The sequence below is a fragment of the Pyxicephalus adspersus genome, chromosome 3 (genome assembly GCF_032062135.1).
Source record: "Pyxicephalus adspersus chromosome 3, UCB_Pads_2.0, whole genome shotgun sequence".
Taxonomy (NCBI): Eukaryota; Metazoa; Chordata; class Amphibia; order Anura; family Pyxicephalidae; genus Pyxicephalus; species Pyxicephalus adspersus.
Window position 1 is genome coordinate 49557148 of NC_092860.1, and position 17415 is coordinate 49574562.

At 36.7% G+C, this 17415-nt stretch overlaps 2 protein-coding genes across 2 annotated transcripts in view; one reads left to right on the plus strand and one right to left on the minus strand.

The window, feature by feature from the left end:
• The window catches only part of ECPAS (Ecm29 proteasome adaptor and scaffold), a 47622-nt gene extending 45805 nt beyond the window's left edge, over positions 1 to 1817 (plus strand). The window contains exons 48-49 of the mRNA XM_072404521.1: positions 496 to 567; positions 1550 to 1817. Of these exons, the coding sequence (XP_072260622.1) occupies positions 496 to 567; positions 1550 to 1689 (212 nt within the window). The 3' untranslated portion in view covers positions 1690 to 1817. The remainder of the gene's footprint in view (positions 1 to 495; positions 568 to 1549) is intronic.
• A 930-nt stretch (positions 1818 to 2747) lies between these two features.
• Positions 2748 to 17415, minus strand: part of SMC2 (structural maintenance of chromosomes 2) — an 18209-nt gene continuing 3541 nt past the window's right edge. Inside the window, exons 5-25 of the mRNA XM_072404522.1 lie at positions 16290 to 16328; positions 15087 to 15197; positions 14324 to 14368; positions 13849 to 14082; positions 13574 to 13723; positions 13255 to 13488; positions 10449 to 10608; positions 10157 to 10274; positions 9118 to 9256; positions 8879 to 8998; positions 8064 to 8268; positions 7792 to 7927; positions 7131 to 7255; positions 6826 to 7019; positions 6169 to 6312; positions 5892 to 6086; positions 5076 to 5276; positions 4826 to 4942; positions 4583 to 4743; positions 3976 to 4123; positions 2748 to 3237 (exon numbers count right to left, since the gene is read on the minus strand). Coding sequence (XP_072260623.1) covers positions 3046 to 3237; positions 3976 to 4123; positions 4583 to 4743; positions 4826 to 4942; positions 5076 to 5276; positions 5892 to 6086; positions 6169 to 6312; positions 6826 to 7019; positions 7131 to 7255; positions 7792 to 7927; positions 8064 to 8268; positions 8879 to 8998; positions 9118 to 9256; positions 10157 to 10274; positions 10449 to 10608; positions 13255 to 13488; positions 13574 to 13723; positions 13849 to 14082; positions 14324 to 14368; positions 15087 to 15197; positions 16290 to 16328 — 3168 coding nt within the window. The 3' untranslated portion in view covers positions 2748 to 3045. The remainder of the gene's footprint in view (positions 3238 to 3975; positions 4124 to 4582; positions 4744 to 4825; positions 4943 to 5075; positions 5277 to 5891; positions 6087 to 6168; positions 6313 to 6825; positions 7020 to 7130; positions 7256 to 7791; positions 7928 to 8063; positions 8269 to 8878; positions 8999 to 9117; positions 9257 to 10156; positions 10275 to 10448; positions 10609 to 13254; positions 13489 to 13573; positions 13724 to 13848; positions 14083 to 14323; positions 14369 to 15086; positions 15198 to 16289; positions 16329 to 17415) is intronic.

Consider the following 17415-nt stretch of genomic DNA (forward strand, 5'->3'; position numbering starts at 1 on the left):
AATCCCCTCCCAATGTATAGAATGAAACATGGCAAACCCTAAACTCACATACTTAAATATAAAGATTTCCGCACTTTGCAACCTCTCTATTGTTTAACCAATTCATTGTAAGAAATGGATACTAAAATAGTATCTTATCAGAGAGGGTTTGCTCCAGCTATATACAGAGCTTGGAGTTGACTGCAATGATAGGCAAATCTCATTGTAACAAGATGTGGCAAATGGTGGACCCCAAAGGGGTTTGTCTATTTATTTGGATTGGTTGATTGCTTCAGGCCCTAACATAATTGGATAACTATGTACAAATAATATTGTAAACCAGACTTGTTTGTAGTCTTTATGCTCCTTATTTGTTCTTACATAACTACAGTGGGATTATTTGGTCATTTTAAATATAGTGCTTTAATTTTTCTCTGCATGTTTTTCATTGTAAAATGTATGTATGAAATAACAGTGATTTGTTAAACATCTATTTTTTGGTTTCACTTTTGTTAGAAAATAAGAGTTATTCATCCATAAGAACAGAAGCTGTCTCTATATTAGAACTACTAATAAAGAAACTTGAAGGTAAGTCAGCTCTATATTTAGTAATGTCTAAAATAATGATATTTATTTAAAACAGTGGAAGTAATGCATCATTACCATTGTAATGCCTCAGTGTAAGGTGCTGTGTGGTACATGTTGAATTGGCACCATTGACGAAAATGTCTGTTTTTATTGTCCGTGTGTTGGGATTGTCTAATATAGGTAATGTTATCAAGGCTTTAGAAGTATTTAAAGCAGACCTAAACTATAGTTTAGGTTTTTTAAAAAATACTTGAATACCCTGAAATAATAAGGGACAGGAAAAAAAGAAGGTGACTGCCAAGCCCAGATCCTGGTTTGTAATCTCACAAATGTCGCCATCCTACTTACTGATCTACCCAGCCTAATGTCCCCAGTCTGTTCCTGCTCTGCATGACTTAACCCCCAGGGATATAAGCTTGCATTAAAGCAGACCTAAACTCAACATTTTTACTTAACATACCCTTTTATTTAAAGTAAAAATTTTATGTATTTATTTTGCAACACCCCCCCCCTCCCCCCCTTTTTCACTTCTTTCTGTCTTTATCGGTGCGGTGATCAAGACAGAATGGAGTGCAAAGCCTCCCGGGATACCTACATTGCGCATCCTGGGAGGCTCTTGCCTATGTACAAGTTACATGTTGCTGTGGTAGCCCAGGAGCTACTTGCTCAAAGTTCCACTTTAAAAATCACTGCGCATGCACCTAGTTGCCAGCAGACCCCTAAGTTATGTGTAGCCATTTTAAAAGCTATACGGTAAACACATTTAGTTTGACCTGTAAAATACTGTATGTTGTCCACATGTAAGAATTTCTATGTTTTATTACATGTGGATTTGTGTTTTTGGAGATGTTTTAAAAAAATGTATTTGCCTTACAGATAAAAAAAAAAATCTCTATATGCTATGACAAACCATTGTAAATACAGTCTCCCTTACTTTGAGTTTTTTTTTTTATCCCCTAACAAGATTCTCCTTGTTTTCCAGATTCAAACCAGTGTGATAGCCTTACAGTAGAAAACAGAAAATTGCTCATTACTTCTTTATCTACAATGGAACAGGACAGCAGGCCAGATCTCAAAGATAAAGGATTATTACTAAAGAAACGATTGGAGAACTTAAAATAGTTTACCTACATACTTGTGAGAGTCAACCTAAATAATGTGCTGTGGATTTAAATTCTGTTTTGCCCAAGTTTGCATATATTCTGTAGCATGCATCATTCCATGCCTAAAATAAATATGTCCATGAATTATTTTCTTGCACACTTTTCTAATCTTCCATGATTGTTCTTAAATTGCTAAAGGCTTATTTATAATGTGTTTCTTGAGTGTTCTGTGCAGGACATGTGAACTAGTTACCTTGCAATTCATATACAGTATTACTTTTTTTATAATATAGTACTTAAATGGTATGTAAGGTATTTGTTTTGTTATAAAATGTTGTGTCTTATATTTATTGGTAATAATTCTTATTCCATTTGGGACTTACTCTATTTACAGCACATTCTAGACCGTACATTTCTTTATATGTTGGTTAGTTAGCGTGAAATTTTGCAGTCAGCTACTCATCCAAGGAAGAAGATAAGTATACTTTGTTTAGTAGCTTAACTGGTTGGATATCCTCGGATTTTGCAGTTCTTCCAGCTTGGGGTGTGTTTATTGTGAATACTAGTTTATCTACTAAAGTATAAAGCATAGGATGTCCCCCAGTAGCGGTGTTCTCATCTTTGCTTCTCTAATATGTCAATTTTCCCAGGGATCAGCTGGGCCATATTCCGCCAATAGTTTTTTTTGGAGTCTAGTAGTCAACTGTCAATTCAATTTTAGATGAAGGGTTTGCAAACTGTAACCTTTAGCCTAGATTTTCTTGCACCTCCAACCAGTTATGCTATTCTGTCCAATGTTGCTATGGGGGTCAGTCTCTTGTTCGGGCTGGACCTAAAATCAACCACTATTGATCCTGCTATCTGAATAAGCACAGATTGTAGCATGAGTTTGGATGATGTTAATTTCTGGGAGGCTGAGGTGGGACACTAATCTAAGATTTGTAGTTCCAGTGGGGCAAGAGTTAAAATATGGCTTACATCTTATTTAGAGGGGGGTTATTTCCTTGGGTTGTTGCTGAACATGTGATTGCATGGACAAACAATAACATTTTGATATAAATCACAAGAGAAAACAGGTTTATCAAGGAAAAGGTCTTAGAAATGCTTTATTTTTTACAAAAGATTGGATATATATATTGATATGAAAAATGTTTCTGAATGGACAGAAAGAAAGTCATAAGAAAGAAAATGTATTAGGCTTTCACATGTTTAAATGAATAATGCATCTTAACTTACATGACAAAGAAATATATACAAAGGAATGCAGAGGAAAAAAACAAATCTATGCACACTGAAAAGACAGACAAAAGCAATTACATTAAATAGATGTGGCAACTGGCTACCATAGATCCAAATGTATACAAGTTGTAACTGCTCATTCATCAACTTGCATTCGGTTTCTTTTATCCTTCGATCTGCTCTTGTCCATTTTCTGTTGGGCAGCAGCATTTCCTCCATTTTGATTTTGTGCAAATCTGGCCACGGTGGATACTCCATCCACAAACTTGGTCTTGAAGAGGACATTGGCATTGTTGAACATTCCATCTTTCAAAGAGACAACAATGAACTAGAAGAGAAGAGTTTTACAATGTAAATAGTGTAAGCTGATCATGCTGCCTTGTTGAACCAGTATACCTAAGTTTTTACGTAAACAGCATAAACAAATAAAACAAACACACTAATACAATGAAAATCTTTTCATAAAGGCACAGGGATGGGATGTAGTGTAAATCTAGGGCCATCTGGAAAGTAAATTATCTAAGGCTGTGTACATGTGCAATAGTTTTCGTTGGAAACCAACGATCCATGACAGATTGTTTGATAATTGGTAATAAAAGTACTCAATGATGACACCGCCAAACGATGAATCCCGCTGAAAACGAACAACCGGTCTGGCGGCGATTGTTCCTAATCTATTGTGTGTCGTTCAGTGATACACTTTTTCCTGTACATGTCACTTTCTGCACCATTTGAATGTTCCTAGTGTGTACAATGGTGGAATATATTTGAACGATGGTATCAGAGCATGTACGGAATAATCAGGAATAACCATGGATTGTTTGTTTTCAAATGATAATTATTGCACGTGTGTACGTAAGCTAAGGGATGACAGTGTCTCACCCTACATGACTGCAAACTCTGAATCCTACAGGAAGCAAGTCTATTGTAGCATCCAGCAATATAAAACGGTACAATCCTAATAGTTTCAGACAATGAAAAGAATGGCCTTAAAGCCATTTTTATGGTGACCAACACATCCCAAATAGTAAAGACCATAATGTCTGAAGCTCTACTACTGCTTTACCTGTGAGTGTCGGAAGTGTGTTCGAAGCATCTGACCAATGTTCTGTGTGTGAGAGAGGTCCAAAGCAGCATCAACTTCATCCAGAATATATATTGGAGCAGGTTTAAAAAGTAACATCGCCAATATAAGGGACAAGGCCACAAGTGATCTGAAAAAAATACATATATTTTGACAATCTAGTAGTAGCTTAGTGATGGTGATCATAAAGTCATCGATATAGGGGTTTAATGAGTAAATCAACACATGAGCAGGAGATGCAGCACCCTTCAAGGGGCAGAAATATTTAGCAAATAAGACTACATTTTGTAAGACACCACTGCTTTGCCTGCCTTCTTTCACCCCAATAAAAACCTGTCCAACATGAAAGATCAGACAATCGGGGTGCGTTATGATGATAGTTGGATTGTACATTAGACAAACTGATCGAACTGGCATCAGAGATTTATATAGATAGATATATACCCCCAATGAGTAAGTGCCAATGGTGTGAAAACCTTTTCATAGTTTGTTCTTTTGTCTACCATATATCTTATGAACCAAGGAACGTAGCAATACTTGTACACAGTCCCCTCTACCTTCTTAACTTGTACAAAATCAGAACATTTACCGCTGTCCACCACTCAATTCTGTAAGATTTTCCTTCCACGTGCTGCCCAAAGCAACCTTGAACTCCAGCCCATCCAGTACATTCTTGCCTTCAGGAGGCGCCAGCTTTGCATTAGCTCCAGGTAACAAAGTTGAGAAAATAGAACCAAAGTCTTTGTTTACCTACACAAGAAAGAGATGATCTGAGTTGCAAACTATTTCTATTTAACATTTACCCAAAAATTCTAACAAAATCTGGTTTTACCTTTTGCCAGGCAATTTTCAAAGCCTCATTTTTCTTCTGGTCAAGCTCTTCAATCGTGTCCAGAATTTTAGATTTGTCATTCTCCACAATTCTCTTCTTTTTCATTAGATCGTTATACTAATGAGTCATTGTATAGAGAAATAATAAAATATTTTTATTTGAATTAAAAAAAACAACAATATGGGGTATACTGAATTTGTTCCAACAGCCTCTGAAAAACATTGCAGTTTCACTGACCACCTTCACTTACCCTTTCTTCAGCTTGTGTCAACATATTCATTGCTCTCATGTTAACATTCCGGCCTAATTTTTCCTGCATCTCCTGCAGCTTCTGTAACCTCTGCCCGGCTGCCTTCGGGTTGTTCGTTTTGAAATCATAAGCTGTATTTTCTTGACCAAAAAGATGCTTTTCAGAGGCAATCCACTCATAGTCATTTAGCATTTTAGCAACCTAACATGCAAAAAAAAAAAAAAAATGTGAACCATTATTAACAGGACTTGATTATTGTTAAACAATACATTCTTTCTCTTCATCCTCTAATGTGATATTTTGTTTTTAAACGTAGGTGTTCGTTTAGGACCTTAACATATTTGTATAAAATCACATTAATATGAACTTGTGCTATGCCCATGCAGACCAAGCTTTTGGCCTTGCTAGCAGCACACATTAACCTACTTTATGCTGTCTGTAGTCATTGAGAATGAAGCAATAAAACCTATTTTCTATAAGTCTTTATTTGGGCTGAGGATTATCTCCCCCTTCCTTGCACTATAGCACTAGTTACCTGTGCTGGCACATAGGGAGTGAATAAGCACAAATTATTTATGTTTACTCCCAGAAGAGCCAAACAGTGCAATGGGAAGTGAATAGAGAAGTATGTGCAAATGGGATGAGGGAGGAAAATCATGGAAAAATGAAAAAGTTCCAGTATGAAGATAAAATAAGATTTTCATGCACATGTCCATATTGAATAGTTCATCCTTTCCTTAACATTTTTGATTTACAAATCAGGGACTACATATATCAAAGAGATGCATACTGTGTAGGAGATTCTGTGAGACATACCCGTGCAGTGGCATCAGCACTATCTTTTTTGTGTTTACTAATATTGTGTTCTAGCTCTTTTATCTTGAGCTGGATGTCATTATTGCTTTCCCTCATCTTGCCAGCTTCTGAGGACTTGCTCTTAATCTCTCTGTCATGCCCCATGATAATCTCTTTTTGCTTGGCCAGCTCTTCCTGGGCTTTCTTGACGGTTTCCTGGAAAATATATTTTGGTAAAAACTGTAAAATGCAGCATGTACTACTCACTAATCAGTGTCATGAAGAATCAGTTCTTTACCTTGTTCTTTGCCACTCCAGCTGCCATGCTGTCTATTTGCCCTTGGTAGTTTTTAATGGCTTCATCCACTGCTTCAATCTGCTGTTGATAGGTTGTCTGTTCTCTCTTCATTTCCTCCAATTCCAACATAAGAGCATCCACCTCCTGTGGCAAAACAAAAACAGACACTTTTCAATAGAAAGATCAATTTTTTGTCATTCTCTTAATCCTCATGTGTACTCCACTGCTTTCTGGCAAATTAAGCTTCTGATTTGTCATATTAAAGATATAAGATATCTGCAGTATCACCCATCAGGTGGTCAAAAATAAAGGTAACTGGCATTATTTTGACACTTCTAGTTCTAGAACAGGTTCATTTTAAATCACAGGCTTTCAATCAGTTTTATTGTACTATGGCAGTTTCAGTTTAATATAGGTTATAAGTTCTGCCACCACAAGGTATCAGCTGTTACAATACTGCTGCAGAAAAGCCTTTAACACAACTGTCTTCTTTCTAGTGAGGCTTTGAATTTGGAAGACACTTTCAATGAACAAGGCACTGATGAGTAACACAGGCTGGGGTCTTAATGAATGCAATATCAGATAGGGCAAGAAGACTTTTATGGAAAAGGGAGCCAACAATTTTGCTTTCAGATTTTAGAAAATGGCAACGCTGACCTGCTGCTTCTCCTTCATCTTCTTACTGGATGCATCAGCTTTCTTTTTGGCTGCATCTAACTTCTGCTGGGCTTCCTTCAGTTCTTTCTCTCGCTCAGCTTCTGCATTTTTCATTTTGTGTTCAAGGACCTTGTATTTCTCTTCTGCCTTTTTCTGTACCTCCTTAGTCTTCTTTAGAGTTTCTTCACTCTCCTCTGACATAAAAAAAATAAAGCACACATCAAAACCACGATATTAATATTTGGACCTATTCTTTAACAGACTCAGAACTGCATAGCAGTCCTAGCATAAATCCATGTCCTCACCAATAGTTTGCTTCAATGCCTCCAGCTCTTCCTGCTGTTTGTGATAGGAACTCTGCTGGAGTTTTGTTAGAAGAAGATCAGCTTCTTCAGACTTGGTTTCCCATTGCTGTTTTAGCTGACGATATCTGTGAAAAATAAAAATGACAACTAAACAGGAGGCTTATCATTTCTGCCAGGTTTCCACTGTAAGTGTAGTACCGAAACCTTTGCCCACCAGTCACTACATATTCTTTATTCCCTCCAGCATATGAAGTGTGGAGGTAAACAGGATGTCACTGCGACATTTATGCTTAAAGAAAGATTCCATCACAAGAGTTATGGAAAGGATATTCAGACACAGTAAGGGAAGGCTAACAATGACATCCAACAAAGAAAATGGCCAATAAAGTTGACCAGAAGAGCATAGAGCCAGTTTTCCAGAAGCACGCCGAATGGTCATAATCCAGACCTGTGAAAGTGACACAGCCATAAGACCCTGAAGGCTTACAATCTGGGTAGCCTCATCGCGTTCAGTATTGTGGCCTTATGTAAAAACTTCTTTCATACCTGTTGTATGACCCAAAAAAGTTGTAAAAATAAAAAGTTTCACACATTCAGACCCATATTCAGTCTCATATTTAAAGATATAGGACAAGGGCTATCCAAGTGGAAGACACCTTACCTTTCAGCTGTACTCTTCAGAGCAGCCAATTCTTCCTCTACAGCTTGCAGCTCTGCCTCCTTTGTTCTGAGTTCATCCTGAACCTCTTTAATCTCCTGAATCTTTGATAAAACTGAAGGAGCCTGAGATCGAGCACCTGTCAAAGATACAGAATTGTAAAACAATCATCCAATATTTATGCAGAATAGCAAAGTATTTTAGGCTACCACCTTAATGGTGAAAAACATCTAAGCTAGTGCAATTATTGTAAAACAATTTCAAATGACATTTACCTCCACTTAAGGTTCCTTGTGGATCAAAAGTATCTCCTCCAAGTGTAACAGATTTGGTCAATATTCTTTTGTCAAAGGTCACCTTTTTCGCATTGTCCAAGGTATCGCACACTAAAGTAGTCCCAAAGACATATTCCATAGCTTTCTGCAGCTCTGAATCATAACCCACCAAAGTAAGAGCCAGATGTACATTGTCAGCTCCTACCTGAAAAGGAAAATGAATATATTTGTATTTAAACAAGACTTGTACATTGGAGCTGCAATTATTGACACAGGGGAGCCTTATTATGTCTGAAATGTATCTGTTGATAAAATTCAAAACAATGCTTAATTTACCAAATAACTAAAAAATAAGGAATGTTAGAATTGTCGCTGAATTAGACTTTGCATTTTTCTTTTTTTTTTTTTTTTTTAAATGATTTAGTGGAGTATTGCAAAAATAAGGCAAACCTAAAAACACACCAAAAGGTACATTAGCCTATCTCTTTATAAACAAAAAACAAACCAGACCAGTCCTTAAATTTGCCAACTTCATTAATTTATGTTTTCATAGGCTTTTTGGCTCACTTTATTTTAACCTGGTGGTACTGCCAGCAAAACATTTCTTGCCCCCTTTTTCTCTAACACAGGAAGATGGCGTACTGGAGTCCAGCGGAAAATGGAATCAGTGCTAATTGATAATTGTTCAGAACAGGCAGTTATTGGCTCAAGATTTTTGCTTTTGAAATTGTTAAGAAATAACATCATTATACAAAGAAAGTCAATAGTAGATTGCCCATTATTTAAAGACAGTATTTATTTTTTGTAATACTTACCAAGTTTTTGGCAACATTAACAGTATCATTTCCTAAACGTCGAGCTGAAATTTTATTGAGTGGAATGATAGTGAGTCTGCGTTTTAACTCTCCTTTCTCCAGCAATTTTTTACCAGTGACCTAAAAATAATAATAAATAATAAAGTAAGTATAAAATCATTAAAATGTATTAGGAAAAAATAAAGTGAAACTACAGCAGGAGAATAATTGTAAAAATGTAATATTCTGGAAATACTCACTTCTGTATCCACAACAACATTGTACAGCCGCCCGCCAGCCACCACTTCTAAAGCCGTTGCAGAAGAAGGATCCTTAACAGTTATTAATGAAGCAACCAATCCCTTCACACGGTTCTTATCCCAGTTCTTTTCTGGATCCCTTTAAAATGGACATGAATAGGTACTGTATATAACAGCTTTCATTGGCATTTTACTATTTCATATTCTTTAGGAGCTTTTGAATCAGAAGCAAGTCAGGCATAGCATGCTTTTAGGTACAAGTAGCCATGATTTTGGTTTCTTGTGAACTGCTTTTATATGCATTCACATTAGGTGTCCTTACCCTTCCTGCCAAACCCACCTTACCCATTTCAACCCCCTGCTTCACCCTTAGAGGTATAGGAGTATAAATGTATGTATTTGTGTGGGGGAGCCTGAATCTTTCAGGTCATAGGGGATAGGCAGGAAGGGGCACTTGTGCACTTCATACTGTATAAAAGTGCGCTTTACTTTAAAGTTGCAAGTGTGCAAGTGAAACTAGGACAAAAAGATAAGGGGGTGGTTATAACCAAGACAAGATGACACAGGCAGCAATAACACTGTCAAAAGTACTAAACTTTCCATTCTACTTCACTAACAGGAAGTGAGAGTAATCTCCCCAGCAGGGACACTTTTGACAACTAAATACATTGGAATCAAGTCAAAACATGGTAGAAGGTGTTCTGTAGTGCACAGAGGAGAACAGGGAATGCAGAGATGTACAAGATTCCTTTTTAGTGCACAGGACGTTTCAAGGACACCGAATTTTGGCAGACTCAAACAATATATTGTGATCTATTGTCATCTACAGGAAATAAATCACACTCTCCATCCCTATTCTCAGCTCTGAACTACAAACATGAACAGGAGTAAAGATTCAAGGAAAGCCCTACTTCATACAACATTTCCAGGAAAGATTTGTACTTTAGAAATACTCCTGGAAGTGCAGGCCTCATGAGATGCTCACACAAGATGTTAGAAGCAACATTAAATTGTTTTCACAAAAGGGGCACTTAGTTACCTGTAATCAAAGTGAAGGCTGGAGTAACGGGCCATCTGTGACTCATAAGCTTCCCTTAGACGTCCTACATTCCTAGAAAGTTCTCTTCGCTTTTCCAAAAGCTGTTCTTCTTTTCCATCTACAAACAAACAAAAAAACAAAACAAAAACACACACACACACACATTATAGCTATACGTATACAATGCCGAAAACTTAACAGATGAATGCAAAGGAAATACAGCAGATTGTGGAATAGAAACAAATAAACTGTGGAAAGATACTATAATAAGGAATTGGAGAGACTACTGTACCTTCATAGTTCAGTTTCTTAATTTCTGCTTCAAGTTTCTCTTTATTTTTCTTTACAGCTTCAAAAGCCTCATTGTCTTTCTTGTAGCCACCGTCCATCTTTTTTACCTCTGCCTGTTTAGTCTTTAGTTCTTGCTGAGCATGCTTTAACTTCATCTGAGCCTGTGAATAGTCAGAAATGAATAAACCAGTCATTATGTATATGTGTATGTATACACTAGAAAAATAAACTTGGTAGCAACTGATAACATTGCTAGTGGATTCCTGTGTCAGTGACGATTAGAGACATATTTATAAACCATTTAAACATTCAGGTGGACCATTCACCACTTTAAAATACACTTGCAGTGAAAGTAACATTTACATCTTAATAACTTTAAATCATATTTCCCTGGTCAAAAACACATTTCACATAATAACAGTAACAGTACCTTGCTACTGGGCTCCTTTTATTTGTGTGCAGCATTAAGAAGCAAGGCAAGATACAGATTATAGCACCAGAGCATGGGCCTGTACTAAACTCAAAAAGCAAAAATTTGACACCCTAGAGGGAATATCTAGAAATGGTAATTTTGCCCAGAAAATTGTACCCTTAGTTTTACAATCCTCCTGAGGTTAGAAGTGCATCACATATGCAGTGTAAGATTTAGGGATGTCATCCCAGTACTGCATACAGTCACTCCTGGAAATAAAGCTGCATCCTAGACCAAAATGGCTGCCTCCACACACAATGAGTTTTGCACAAAATCAGATGTATGGAGCCCACAGGCAATTTTGTTGAATAGTTCTTTGGCCTCTGCCTTCTTTTTTTGGACACATTAGAGGTCTAAATAGCAAATCTAGAATATTTAGAGGTAAACCTTTGCTGAGTCGGAAGCGAACGAACGCGTAATCGCGATCTGGAATCAGACGCCAAAAAGCTATTTATCAACCAAATTTCGGCTGGCGTATTGTCCCGGCAGTTTTAAACTGAAATGACTGCTCGCTCTGAACCGGGCATCTCCAGCAGCTAGACACTGGCGAGCTTGCAAATAAAGTCCCTGTTCCCCTAAAAAATCATTCCTTCAAATGGCACACATCTTTCACTTAGTCCTAAAAAAAAAAAAAAGGTTTGGGCTGTTCAAATGTTTCAAACATAAATATTAGCTGACAAATAGGCATATTTCTAAATGGACCAAAATAGTGTTAACAGGATAGGCTTGTTTGGAAATATTTTGTATATAAGGATAAGATTAGGTTCCTGCCAAGCCTAAAAAATTTTACTTTTGCTGAATATTCAGAAGGAGAAAGATAGAGAGGAAAGCGGGCTTTTGAGGCATTCATAAGATTAACTTGTGTTTATTGTTTATAGAATCTAGGTAGTCCTTTTTCCAATATAGTACTCCTAGTCTATGAATATAATTGGAAAAAAAAAAACTTAAATTATATATTAATTTAAGTATAATTATATACCTTAAAATATACTTATATATGTTTGAAAAAGGGCATGTAAATGTTTCTTCCACATTTATATGCGTTTTTTGTGCACTTTTACAAGCGATTGTAGGCTTTTTAATAAAGTTTCATTGAAAACAATGGGGTATTTTAAAGGTGTTTTTAGCAGCACTTTGGAATCTGAAAGCCCCCCTTAATAAGAAGACTCTCAGATCTCCACAACCCCACCCTGTTGAATGAATATAGGGGTACATTAAACCCCTTACTCATTTCCTGAAAGGGTAAAATATGTGTAAAAAAATAAATAAATAAATAATGCTTTGATGTGTGTTTATTGTAACTTTTCTACTTTTTGACAGGTTATCCCACAATGACAGTATGATTCACACAGCTGCATTCATTCATGAGTACCGCTGTGTGACTATTGACAGTGTGGGATCCCCAGGCACTCAGGGTTACATGAGGACAAGTCACCCCATTCAGCTCTAGTAATGAATGGATGAACAGGGGAAACCCTGATGACGGCTCAAGCATCATCAGGTATCCCCTATGCTAAGCCAATCACCAAGCACTAGAGCTGAATGGGGTGACTTGTCCTCATGTAAACCCTGTAGTCCCATGGCTGTGCTTATGAATGAATGCAGCCATGGAAATCATCCTGTTAGTGTGGGATAGCCTGTACAAAATAAAAGCTGAAAAGTTACACTAAACACACAAATAAAATCATTTACCATTAAATCCTCCTCTACTTTTTTGTTTTTTCTTGAATAGCTGTTTACTGGTGTACAAATCTAAAGGATTGGATCAATAAATAATTATGCATGTTAAATTTTAGCACCTGTGTGCATAATGATGAGCATATAAAAGGGTGTTGTCTAACTTGCAGTTGGAGGGGCAGTTGTTTTGTTTGTTAGCCTAATGTATGTTGCTACATTTAATACTTTGCTTACCATTTAGCACAATAGCTGGTTTTGTTTTTTAAACTTTGAATTTAATCTTTATTACCACCTTTAAATGTTTGTCCTGCATAATTATTTTCTAATCCAGTTTTCCACCCTTGATAGGTCAAAATTGCATATTGGTTTTGTAAACATTTTTGGAATGCAATTGTTTGGGCCATTTTTGAACTAATTTGGCTTTATATGGAAGTGTGGGTTTACATGTGTTTTTTTTTTGTCATGTATGTTTAGTGGTGTCCGTGTGGTCTCTATATTTTAATGTGACCTTTTAGCAAATAGGTTTATTTTCAATAAAGATTTTGATACATTACAATGAAATTCATTTAAATACTAAAGACTGAAGTGTGTAAATCTCAAAACATACTGCAATTAAAGTCACTTAAATTATGCATTACACATCGCAGTTGCTTCTTACCTGCTTAGCCTCTGTTTCAGCTTTGCTTATGTCATTCTTACAAGTCATCATCTGTCCAGCAAGTGTGGCCTCTTCACCATCCTCATTGCTGGACAGCCCAGCAGAGACAGCATTAAAATGTTGCTGAGCAGCAGTTAAAGCTTCTGCATCCTTCTGGCTGGTCTCCTGTAGAGAGCTCAGACTGTCTGTTATCTTCTGAACTTCCTTCTCCTTGTTGGTAACACCCTTGGCATCCTGCATTAAAGTCAAACTGAAACCATTATGCACAGGCATATGAGCTATTTTGTCAACACAAACATTAAAATGTTTGATTGCTTACATCTTCCATACTCTTTGTCAAGTCTTTTCGCTTTTTCTCTTCTCCTTTCAGGTTTTGTTTTACAAGATCCAGAGCACTCTGAGCTTTGGTATCCGCTCTCTGAGCTTCTGCAAGGCTTTCTTCCAAGGATCGCAATGCCCCTCCAATTTCCTGTAAAAACAGATTATAGTCAATACTACTGCATGTGAGAAATCTAGCGGTTGTTCAACAAACAGCAATAGAAAAAAAATCACTGTTACTTCACCCTGGAAAATTACCTGTTTAAAGTGACATACCTGATCTCTCTTTTTCTCCAGCTCTCCTATCTCCTTGCTCAATTCTTTTATCCTTCTCTCATTTTCTGCTATGGTCTCCTGAAGCTTTGATATAGATTCTTGCATTTCCTTCAGCTCATCTGCAGAGCGTACCTTGGTCTCCTCAGCACAAACAAACTGATAAGCCACATAAAGACGGCTTAGGTGTTCAATTTCTCTAGTGATTTTCTGGTACTCCAAATATGAGGACCTTTCCTATAAATCAAACATTAGATCAGGTATCTTACACAATTATAAATACAGTAGTGGAATGCAAGATTTAATGTATTTAGGGTCTTGAACAATAAAGGGGTGTGGAATAATTTAGGGCTTCTGAACAGGGCGAAAGTATACATCACTGACATAAATAGAATTCTGAAGTGGTTTGCCTCACACTTCCTTTAAAGGAGAAAATATAATATAAGTTTATATGTGGTACTAAAATGGTTTCACCTACCTCCTTTAGTTTATGTATGGTGGGAGTAATTTCTTCCTCCAGGATCTAAGAAAAATAATGAAAACAATTACACTTAGTTTTGAAAATAAAGTTCTTAACTTTAGAAAGGTCCTAAACAGTTCACTTACCAAATGTATTGATATATATATACAGTGTATACTCGAGTACAATTCAAGATTTTTTTTTTCCCCCCTCAAATTGCCTTTGAAAAGGAATCTTGGTTTATATTCGAGTCACACTAGTAGATGGTTTTGTGTTCTCATGTAAAATGTGTACCACAATTGTAGTAGGACATCAGTTTGTTACACACTTTACATAAAAACATGATGCCTAGTGGCAAACAACAACATAGAAAATATCATAAGATCAAGTGACACATCAAAACCAACTAAAAAAAACAAAATACTTTTCTCTCTCATTTTTTGCAAGTTAAATATGTACAGTCTGAGCCCATGTGATTTAAAAAAAAAATCCCTTTTAAATAACACACCATGAATGTGTTTATTCACAATAACTTTATTGCCACTTTTATTGATTATGGTTTTAAAATTTTGACATGTGACAGCCACATTTTGAGCCCTATGTTGATATTAAGGTCAATGCAGGTACCTGTATTGACAAATAAAAACTAGTAACTTGGTTTATATTCACATCAGTTTAGATGGTTTTGGTGCTTTGAATGTTTCAAAAATAGTCAAACAATATGAATAAGCTGCCCTTTAGTCATAATGAGGCTAGGAGAGAAGAAAACACAACAACATACTGTTTGAATTTCCTTTAGCTTGGCTTCTTTCTTCTCAATAGTTTTTTGAGCAGCAATTTTCTTGCATTCATACATCCTAGTACCAGCTGCTTCTTCAATCATTGCAAGAATCTGTTTAAAGATAAGAGAGACAGTTGCTTCTAAGAATATTTTGAGCATTGTAAGTTATAAAATATCACAATATTTACAAGAGCTGTTTAAAAGCACAAGAGTGTCTATTAAAAAAGTGTTATGTCTTAAATTAGGGGCCTGTGCTATAGGCATGCATAATATCCATGATATATGTAGCCGGTAATATGCAGTCACATCATAGAAAGAAAGAAGATAGGGACCCACATGATCTGTGCATGCCAACATTATCTGCACATCAGCAATACTTTTGCCAAAAAGATAAAGGGTGATTAATCTTTTGGGGGAAGCCTTAAAATAATTTTTAGGTCTTCAGGGAACCCCTTCTATAATTATTATAACCACAGCTCACAGTACATTAGCTGGATGGTCAGTGGGAAGAATGCCTCATACAATGCTGACCAGTGGGAGGACTGACACCCTTAAAGATAGCCTTAAGGATAAAGACCTGATTGTTGTTAGGTAAACTGACCTGAAAGTTACAAATTGCTCATTGCACAAGGAACCCTCCCTAGCAACCTCTGGAGGAACCCTCTGGTTCCACAAAACCCTGATTACAAAAACTGCAGTAGGAGCTGAGAAAGCCTCAAGTCCAAACTCAAATCTGTACTAGGAGAAATATGAATGTAATTGCTAATCCTTTTCTAAGGCTTTGTACTTTAACTGACTGCCCCAGAGAAAGCATAAAATAAATTAAAGATCCTTGTTTGCATTCTTGTGGTACAACCATGGCTCAAAGTACTGAAGACATTGTGTAGGCATGACAGCTAAGCAATAACATTTTTGGAAGAAATGGTTAGCCATGACAGCCACCCAATATATATCCTAGTAAAAGTCTTCATCATTATTGCTTAAACCTCCTTAATAAATTGGTTTATGGCTTGGCTGTCATGCCGACACAAAGTCTTCTATACTTTTTGAGCCACTGATCCAAAGGAAGAATGCCAATAAGCACGGCTGAAAGAAAAAATACAGGAAATCCATTTTGCCTCCCCACATTTATTTCCTTAGTTTTGGGTTGAAGCATGATTGGGAAAGGAATAAACCAGAGCAATTGATGTAGGTGTATTTTACCTCTGGGGGCTTCATGTTCAAAACTTTGGTTATCCTTCCCTGTTAAAGATAAAAAAAATCATGATTAAATAAAGTATTTTTGAGTGTTACATAACAAGCAAATTAAATCAAACTAAACTCCCAAACACACTAGTGCCAAGACAGCCTGATGCTACCAACATATTTATCTTCCAGGGCCTTTGAAATTCTATTGCCTTCAAGAGGCCTAATATTTCAGGTGTGAGCTGCATTTGTGATCAAGTTTGCTGTTTAGACAGATGTAGTCAATCAATACATCAGCCTGCATACAAATCCAGGCCACAGCTTATGACACAAAAGCAGCAATGCAAATAAGCAAAGGTTCAAAACTTTTCAGTAAACCTTTAGCTATTGCGGTCCTTGAACATACTAATTGCCTGTTTTGCTCATCACTCTAATTAATAATTCAAGTCACCTACCTAGAACTAGAATGCATACAATAAAGTCAGGGGCCCTGATCTTCCTGACTGGGTGTACTGAATATCAGCATGACAACCACATAACTAGAAGTCTGTCCCCCCCCAAGACTTCCTTAGCGGTAACCCCGAGTGTGACTCGGGGGAAAAAAAAAGTTGCTGAAAGCGGTAACCCTGAGTCACACTCGGGGTAGGTAAACCTATGGGAAGGTAAGTAAATATTATTATTATTATTATTATTAAACAGGATTTATATAGGGCCAACATATTACGCAGCGCTGTACATTAAATAGAGATTGCAAATGACAGACTAATACAGACAGTGATACAGGAGGAGAGGACCCTGGCCCAAAGAGCTTACAAACTAGTAATACAGGGCTTACCTGACCTGCAGGCGTCCCGCTTCGTCCATCACTGCAATCTCTGTCTTCTTCGTTCTTCTTCCAGCGTCTTCTGCACACGATGAGTCACCAGGGAGTTCCAGGTGATGTCGGTGCGTGTGTACGTTGCCAGCGGCACGGGAAATTCAAAATCCATTTGTATTGCATTCAATACAATATAACTGTATTGAATGCAATACATTGGATTTAAATGTTTAAAAGCACTACATTGTTTTCAAGAACATTTATTTTACAGTATATATAATAGTATGACTATAATATTTATTCTTTTTTTTTTTAAATAAAAAAAAA